A 9,743-nucleotide genomic window follows, 5' to 3' on the forward strand; every position below is an offset into this window, starting at 1 on the left:
AATGCAAAATGTGAAACACATTAAAGGTGACAGCTTAGCCATACAATATTTATTTGTATACCATGAATCCATTGAAAATGGTTAAAAAGGGTAAACTAAACAAATTAAAGTCGACTCATGGCGATTGTGGTGAACATCTTGTGGGCAAATAATTTTAGTCGACACACAACTAATGACTAAAATAATAACTAACTTAGCAAGGGAATCGTGTATCATTATCATTCGGCTGGGAATCAATAGTTGCCATGTAAATACATCACTCGATGGGATTATCTTGAACCGACGAAACGGAAGGATGTTCTTGCATATTAATTTGAATGTGAGTATATATGTTTGTATTTATTGGATTTGTGTTTGTAGTTGGCAACAATTACAATTTTCTATAAATGCTAAGTTGAGCTATTTAATACAATTTGATAATTCTAGAAAATGCCATTCTGTAATGCGTGCATAATTAACTCATCAATATCTTTAATTCGTATATTTTCTTTTCTGGGAGAAATTTTTAATTGCGATCACGTTCTGCTTCAGATTATTGCAATTGTTTGTTTTTTTCGTTCGCCTCGCACGGAAAACAATTATAATTTATTCTCATATGCAGTAGCTGGAGTGGATGTCACAGCTGCATTAATAGCTGTCGCCACATAGTCAATATTGCCTGTGTTTAGGCCGCACATATTAATCCTGCCCGTTTTGAGCAAATAAATATGGTAATCCTTGATCAGGACGCCGACTTGTTTCTCATTGAGACCTGTGTACGAGAACATGCCGATTTGATTGACAATGTGATCCCAGTTTCCAGGAGTTCCCAACGCAACAAGTTTGTCTCGCAGCAGCTTACGCATTTGACGAATCCGGCTGGACATGCTTTTTATAGACTCCATCCACTCCTGACGTAGTTCAGGCGTATTCAATACTTTAGACACAATGCGAGCTCCGTACGCTGGTGGATTTGAGTATAGACCGCGAATGATAAGCGTTAGCTGCGAATGGATCATGTCTCTGGTAGCACCGCTCTGCTGGACTATCGTCAGGTTTCCAGCTCGCTCGCAATACAATCCAAAATTCTTAGCAAACGATTGGCAAACAAAAAGTTCAAATCCGCGGTCTACAAAGTAACGTATCGCCCAGGCATCCAGGTCGGGATCACCGCTAGCAAAGCCCTGGTATGCTGAATCGAAAAGTGGGAAAAGCTTTTTACGTTGCATCAGGTCAGCAATTTGTTTCCACTGGTCCTGGGTTGGATCCATGCCAGTTGGATTGTGTGCGCACGCATGCAAAATAATTACAGACTCCGCCGGCGCCTGGTCCAAGTCAGCCAGCATGCCCTCCAAATCCAGCTGCCGTTTGTTTTGGTCCCAATAACGGTATGAATGCAGTTTGGTAAAGCCGGTATCGGCGAAAATCTTGTGATGATTCTCCCATGTCGGATTTGAATAGTAGACTGTTTGCCGTTTCAGTTGATGGTGTAAAAATTCAGCAGCTACACGCAGCGCACCTGTGCCGGATATGGTTTGCACACCAAAAGCCTGGAAAATAATAAAGTAACAAATTTAAATAAATTTTGTATAAAGGAAACAAGAGATGCCATCAAAAGACAAGGCTTGTTTTATGGAAAACTTACACGCTTCTCTTTTAATGCGATTGATCCCGAACCCAACACCAATTCAGTTGCTGCCCGCGTAAACGGTTCGAGTCCTTAAAATATGCATACAAAATATTAGTTATTATCTTATTGGCTATAAAGCACAACTCACCCGTCACTGGTAAATACTCATGATTAATTAACTCATCTGTCGCGATTCCCACTTCTGTTTTGCGCACAACCGGCAGAACCCACGGCTGACCAGCATCCGTTCTGTAAGCTGCAAATGAGGATCATATTAAAATATATATATCTAGTATTACAATAAATTGGCTTTAAACGTGTTTTTAAGGACCTACATGAGAACTTAATGAATACCTATTTCAGAGATTTTGAAGAGCCCGCAGCAGTGGTAAATTGTCGAAAAAAGGTTGTATGAAAACAATTTAATTAATATCTGATCGGCTTGAAAATCATTTTCAAAGATCTTTGTTCAAATTCATTCGACGGGTGCTTCACACTTTTCTGAAAGTTCTGGATTCAAACTTATTTTCAAAGCTCAAGTCCTAATCGAAATGTGTGTTAGCGATTTTGGAAATTTCACCTGCAACAGGGGAATACTGGTGGAAAAAGGGTGAATGACATTAATTAAATTACTATCCGATTGGCATCAAAATCACATTCAAAATCTTTGGGGTAAGAATGCCAGACAATTTCCATATATTCCTAATGTTTGTTGAAGACTTTTTACATATTAGCACCCATTAGAATTATCGATAGAGATTTCGTCTTATGCAAATGATCTATAAACGACGAAAAGGAAGGTAATGTTTGCAATTAACGACAATTAACGGCAGTGGCATCCGTTAAATTTGTATTTATTTCTTTCCGCCCTAAAGTACTACAAAAATATTATAATGGAGAAGAAAATATATCTGTGCGTTTAATGAGGACAAGTGGCTGATAATCGATAAGATAAGAATTATTGGTTGCTGATCAAAGTTCTCTATTTTTATTAAATGCTTCACATCAAATTATAATTGAAATTCATATGTATTTGGCAATAGTCCATAATCCATTATACAAAACTTATATCATCTCGATTCATATACTGTACTATTCACAATTCGTTATTATTATCATTAGATTATACATATACGTGCACATACATATATTTGTTTTCGTATATTAAGTAACTGCATATGTGTATGTATGCACATGTGAAAGTATTAGGTGCACACAGAAAGTATAATATATGTATGTATGTATTTGTTATGCATATATAAATCCATAGATATGAATTGTCAATGGGCCGTTGTAAAGAGCAATACGCTTCATCTCACAGTTTGACATACAAATGCCCTCTATTTTTACCCAAAGCCAACTTGGTTTATAAGCTCACATCTATATACGTATGTACGTTTACACATATTCATTTACATTTGTTGCAGAACACGAAATTTAATGTGCGAAATTTAATATGATTGCAGAATGTTTACAAAAATCATACACATGTATCCAGTTAAACATTATCATATGCATAGTTCTACATACATATGTATTTATAAATTAAAAAACCTTAGGCAAGGTCAAAGAAATTATTGTAGAATAACGAAATTATATAAATATGAGATAATAAAGTAAATATTAAAAATGATTTTAATGATTTACAAATACTTTTTCATACATACCACCCACGGACAAGTTGACCTTTTTGGTGGATGCGTCATCTTGAAAAGCTCTTGTTAAGGCAAAGACTTCAATTGCCGGTCCTTTCGGCACATTGGCAAAAATTGACGCAGACATCATACGTTGCAATTCCAATCAAAACGATTATAATAAATAAACCTTCTACGTCGGCCAGATTGGGCTGCGAACGAACTTATATCGATACACTCGATAATATTCATTGTTTTTTTTTAATATCGATAAATTTCATTATGGCCGACGAAAACAGAATGCCTCAAATAGTAATGGTATTCCTGAAGCTAATTTGGATGGCGGGAAATCAAACCAAAATCAGTGAACGATACAACCCTTTTTGGGCAATTATTTGATTTACATTTTGCAAGCAATTCACAGACTGTTTGAACAGCTGATTAGCGCACAAGTTAAAAAGGCGGGAAAGCCAAAAACGCCGAAGGAAATGTTAAAACTATTTTTCTAAACCTTTTACTAATAGTTTTTTGCATAAGTAGTTTTTGATATGTTTGTTTTAGCTGAAATTTGAATATCTTTAGCTTCTTTTCCATCTGCATCTTCTTAAACAGGTTTTATGTTACAGCTCCATTCCCTTAACCTATTTTTTGCTGCCAGTTTTGCACAGTTTTTCCGTTGCAAATCAGCCATGTTGGTTTATTGTCTGTTAAAACGTGAAGTGAACGAAACTTATGACGTACTCCATATGGTAATCACAACAGAATGCATACAAACTCAACTGTGCCGGGTCATTTTCTTCGTAGAGAACGGTCACACAGGCAAGCAAACCGACATCAGCATCAGAGCTGATTCGTTAAATCTCTAAGTACTAACTAATTTCAATTAATTGATATATGAAGATACTAGCGGCATATAAAGAAAACGGAAAACAATTATAATTTATTCTTATATGCAGTAGCTGGAAAGAATGTCACAGCTGCATTAATAGCTGTCGCCACATAGTCAATATTGCCTGTGTTAAGGCCGCACATATTAATCCTGCCCGTTTTGAGCAAATAAATATGGTAATCCTTGAGCAGGACGCCGACTTGTTTCTCATTGAGACCTGTGTACGAGAACATGCCGATTTGATTGACAATGTGATCCCAGTTTCCAGGAGTTCCCAACGCAACAAGTTTGTCTCGCAGCAGCTTACGCATTTGACGAATCCGGCTGGACATACTTTTGATGGACTCCATCCACTCCTGACGTAGTTCAGGCGTATTCAATACTTTAGACACAATCCGAGCTCCATACGCTGGTGGATTTGAGTATCGTATATATATGATTAGCGCCAGCTGCGAATGGATCATGTCTCTGGTAGAGCCGCTCTGCTGGACTATCGTCAGGTTTCCAGCTCGCTCGCAATACAATCCAAAATTCTTAGCAAACGATTGGCAAACAAAAAGTTCAAATCCGCGGTCTACAAAGTAACGTATCGCCCAGGCATCGAGATCGGGATCACCGCTAGCAAAGCCCTGGTATGCTGAATCAAACAGTGGGAAAAGCTTTTTACGTTGCATCAGGTCAGCAATTTGTTTCCACTGGTCCTGGGTTGGATCCATGCCTGTTGGATTGTGTGCGCACGCATGCAAAATAATTACAGACTCCGCCGGCGCCTGGTCCAAGTCAGCCAGCATGCCCTCCAAATCCAGCTGCCGTTTGTTTTGGTCCCAATAACGGTATGAATGCAGTTTGGTAAAGCCGGTATCGGCGAAAATCTTATGGTGATTCTCCCATGTCGGATTTGAATAGTAGACTGTTTGCCGTTTCAGTTGATGGTGTAAAAATTCAGCAGCTACACGCAGCGCACCTGTGCCGGATATGGTTTGCACACCAAAAGCCTGGAAAATAATAAAGTAACAAAATTAAATAGACGCGTTTATATAGACAGATATGACTTGTTTTATGGATGACTTACACGCTTCTCTTTTAATGCGATTGATCCCGAACCCAACACCAATTCAGTTGCTGCGCGCGTGAACGAATCGAGCCCTTTAAATATGCATAAAATAACATTAGTTATTATCTAATTTATCTTATTGGCTATAAAGCACAACTCACCCGTCACTGGTAAATACTCATGATTAATTAACTCATCTGTCGCGATTCCCACTTCTGTTTTGCGCACAACCGGCAGGACCCACGGCTGACCAGCATCCGTTCTGTAAGCTGCAAATAAAGCAAGACATAGGGAATGACATAGTACAAGGCGAATAATAGTAGCCTTAATTACATATACGATTCATATACTGTACAGTTCACAATTCGTAATTATTATCATTAGATTACGCACATAGAGTAATAAACAGATACAGAGATGAAAAGTCACTCCGAGCTTTTAAAACTGGCGCAAGGTCGATGAGGTTGGTCTGCAAACGCAAGATCAAACACAAAAATAAAGCTCATTAAGCTACAACAAATCAGAATCAAATTCAAAAAATAAAAAAAAGTGGGTAGAAAATTCGAATGCCACCAGGCGCGTTAACATCTAAAATTGTGACGTCACATTTCATAGAATTTTATTTCTTATGATGATTAGTACATACATATATATTTCTACCTTGATAACGTACATTTAAGTAATTTATTAATAATGAATTTATTTAAAAATGTATTCATTTATTGTACGCAACGATCGCACACAAAAAGCCTTAAGCTGTGACGTCACATGCGCAACTGAATGTTGCAATCTTCTTAAATTTAAATATGTACTTACCTTGGCATGGCAGACACACATACATGCAGATTTGCACCAAAATGTGTGAGTTGAGACACACATACCAACAACTATTTGGCGCGTCGAGGCTTTGATACCCTTCTTTTTTGAAATGGTATTTAATGTTTGAAGAAAACAATTATTATTGATTTGTATATAAGAAGGTTTCCAGCACTGATCAATAGTCAAAATACCCTATTTTCAGAAAGGGTGCCTTGCTGGTCGAAAAATGAAAATTGATAAAAATCTGCCTGGCTGCTTGCAAGTTGAAAGCGAGTGGAGAAGAAGAAGACATCACTTTGGGACTGCAACGGCAGAAGCAGCTGTAGTCAACCGGTTGTTGTGTTTGCAATTTGTGTTTGCAACCTTGGTATCTTGCACCAAGTATTTTGAAAAAGAGCTTTTGATCCAAAAGCCTCCTCTGTATATTTATTAATCTATGGCTCACATCTATATATGTATGTATGTATATACATATGTACGTTTACACATATTTATTTGTTGCAGAACACGAAATTTAATGTTACGGTGACAGGTGCGAAATTTAATATGATTGCAGAATCTTTACAAAAACACACACACATGTAGCCAGTTAAACATTAACATATGCATAGTTCTACATATGTATTTATAAATTAAAAAGAAACCTTAGGCAGACGAAATTATATAAATATGATATGATAACGTACATATTAAAAATGATTTAATGGTTTACAAATACTTTTTCATACATACCACCCACAGACAAGTCGACCTTTTTCGTGGATGCGTCATCCTGAAAAGCTCTTGTTAAGGCAAAGACTTCAATTGCCGGTCCTTTCGGCACATTAGCAAAAATTGACGTAGACATCATACGTTGCAATTCCAATGAAAACGATTATAATAAATAAATCTTCTACGTCGGCCAGATTGGGCTGCGAACGAACTTATATCGATCGACTCGATAATATCACTAACCAATCACTAACCATGCAACGCATAGACATGTCACACAGCATGGGTGCCTGCGACCATTTTATGTCCCCAGATAGACTAAGACTGCTTAGAGTGGCAGCCGAACGCCGGCCTAGAAAGCCGAATGCCGGCCTAGAAAGCCGAGAACGCCGGCCTAGAAAGCCGAACGTTCAGTATTAAGCCGCATCGCGGTAAGCGCATGACGTCGCTGCGGCTGATGCTTTATCTTAATATATGTGTGATAGTTTTAAATCCTTACATCCCAAACACATATGTGTGTATGCATGTGCAAATTTTGGTTCGCTCTCACTCATTGCTTTTCGCGCTTGTGTGCATCTCTTTCTTCCTGCAGGTGAACCGCACTTGTCGCTCGCTTGCACTTTGATCACTTTGATCTACACAAACATATGTGTGATTGTAGATATCGGGGATTTTTGGGAAGCTATGCAGGGAGAAAGAGATGCACACAAGCGCGCAAAGCAACGACTGAGAGCGAGGCAAGCTCTGCACATGCATACACACATGTGTATTTGGGCTGTAAGGATTTAAAACTAACATACATATATATATTAAGAAAAAGAACCAGCCTCAGCGACGTCGTGCTCTGAGCGAGATGCGGCTTAATACTGAACATTCGGCTTTCGAGGCCGGCGTTCGGCTGCCACTCTCAGCAGTCTTAGTCTATCTGGGCACACTAAAATGATCGCGGGCACCAATGGGGCTCACTCGTTGCGATTTATCGTAATTCGATTATGCATTGTATGGTTAGTGATAATATTCATTATGTTTTTTTATAAATATCGATAATAATGGTATTCCTGAAGCTGATTTGGATGGCGGTAAATCAAACCAAAATCAGTGAACGAAACAACGCTTTTTGCGCACTTATTTGATTTACATTTTTCAAGCAATTTACAGACTGTTTGAACAGCTGATTACCACACAAGTAAAAAAATGGATCGAAAGCCTAAACTAACGAAAGGAAATGTTAAAACTATATTTCTAAACTTTTTACTAATAGTTTTTGCAAAAGTAGTTTTTAATATGTTTGTTTAAGCTGAAATTTGAATATAGCTATGCTATAGAAATTTTTCCTTTGCAAACCAACCATGTTGGTTTATTTTCTGTTAAAACATGAAGTGAACGAAACTTATGACGTACTCCATATCGAGATCACAACAGAATGCATACAAACTCAAGTGTGCCGGATCATTTTCTTCGTAGAGAACGGTCACACAGGCAAGCAAAACGACATCAGCATCGGAGCTGATTCGTTAAATCTCTTAGTGTGACCTTTCCTTACTTTTTCTGCTGATCGACGAAATATAAATCAAATTTAATCAGTTTCAGGGAAAATCAGTTAGAAAAACCGAGTATTTCTGTTGAGTCCGAAATCTATGTGTATAAGGGCATTTTTAATATGTTATCTATTCCACAAAATCAAATTTAATTTATTTGCATTTAAGCTGCGTTCTAATACGATTGGCAGGTATAACAGTCGATAAAATTTCAATTCATTGAAAATCATTTAAAGTAATTATTTTATGCAGAAAGTCAATTAATTTCCATATAAAAATCGTATTATCCTGACTGACTGGAGCTCATTTGCAACGATCTTTAGCAAAAAGCTGGTCAACGATTTTTTGGGGAAAGCTTTCGTCCGATCAGGTTTTAACATATTTTCGAAGCCCTAGATAAGAAGTTAAAGAATACGTATTTCATTTTTGGAAATTCCAACCCCAAACAACCCCAACAGAAATTTGGATTTACATTGAATTTAATTGGGTAAAATTTAAAATTTTTAATTATTTAAATTCGCTGCTTGTCCAGTTAATTATTATGGAAACATGTGAAAGTACGGAATACTGACTTGTGTACAGGGTAAAGTTGCCTATACAGTACGTTTATATAGAGATTTTGGTAAATTGCTTTTTTTTTCTCGGTAACCAGTTCCAAGCCAAGCTCATTGCCCTTTTTGGCGGCCTTGTTCAGTTTCTTGCCCACTTTTATGCCTCTTTCTTCAATCGCAAACTTTTGGAATTTGTTCCACATTTTGGAACTCAAATGTGTATAAGCAACAAGTTTTGCGGGGAGTGCCCGACTAGCAAATACCCTGAATCTTCTCATTGTCCCAAAAGCAACCTGTACTTGATCTGTATATACTTTACGATAAGGTACAAATTTGATATGAAATTCGATCGCTTGCTTGGGATCGGGCAAGTTTGAAAGAAACTCGAGCAGCACGAGGAACTACGTTCAAAATTTCAAGTCTCTAGCTTTAAATATTGGCAAACGGATGAACAGACGGATAAGGCTAGATCGGCTCAGCTATTGATGCTGACCAAGAATATATATGCTTTTTGAAGTCGGACATATATCGCAAACATTTTCAATGGGTTCACTGTATAAACAGGTAAGAATCTTGCAGACAGGTGCAATCGATTGCGTAATCCTCGTTCACAGCCGAATAACAGCTTGAAAAAAGGCTTTATTGATAGAAAAATATCGATTTTCTCGTACATAAAATTGTTTTGCTTCGATCGTAAACATTATATTCGTGAATAAGAGCATACATATAGTAAATAGAAAATAAATAGTTGAAATATTGTTGATTTATATTAGTTGTACAAGAATCTACAAATTTGGTGCTCCCAAAGATAGAGATTTGTTTAAAGAACTTGCTGTGAAAATCGATATTTATCGATTTCAAAGAAACCGCAAAATTCATCAGTTATTCAAAATATACTTGTTTTGATTTTAGTATACGTTTCTTAGACTTAGCTGTAG

The 9,743-nt window shown here is 37.3% G+C and overlaps 2 protein-coding genes across 2 annotated transcripts; both read right to left on the reverse strand.

Annotated features, from left to right (window-relative positions):
- Nucleotides 1-312: 312 nt before the first annotated feature.
- On the reverse strand, nt 313-3,467 carry Got1 (Glutamate oxaloacetate transaminase 1). Its single transcript, XM_064686445.1, has 4 exons — nt 3,277-3,467; nt 1,758-1,865; nt 1,625-1,698; nt 313-1,529 (listed from the first exon to the last, which is right to left on the reverse strand). The coding sequence occupies exons 1-4, from the start codon at nt 3,392-3,394 to the stop codon at nt 579-581; spliced, it is 1,251 nt and encodes a 416-aa protein (XP_064542515.1). The 5' UTR covers nt 3,395-3,467; the 3' UTR covers nt 313-578.
- Nucleotides 3,468-4,157: 690 nt separating this feature from the next.
- On the reverse strand, nt 4,158-7,065 carry LOC135431351 (aspartate aminotransferase, cytoplasmic-like). The gene is made up of 4 exons (XM_064686455.1): nt 6,738-7,065; nt 5,348-5,455; nt 5,205-5,278; nt 4,158-5,127 (listed from the first exon to the last, which is right to left on the reverse strand). The coding sequence occupies exons 1-4, from the start codon at nt 6,853-6,855 to the stop codon at nt 4,177-4,179; spliced, it is 1,251 nt and encodes a 416-aa protein (XP_064542525.1). The 5' UTR covers nt 6,856-7,065; the 3' UTR covers nt 4,158-4,176.
- Nucleotides 7,066-9,743: the final 2,678 nt, after the last annotated feature.

This window comes from Drosophila montana, unplaced genomic scaffold (genome assembly GCF_035044405.1).
Source record: "Drosophila montana isolate Dmon_TW-CO22-7 unplaced genomic scaffold, ASM3504440v1 contig_3200_1, whole genome shotgun sequence".
Classification (NCBI taxonomy): domain Eukaryota; kingdom Metazoa; phylum Arthropoda; class Insecta; order Diptera; family Drosophilidae; genus Drosophila; species Drosophila montana.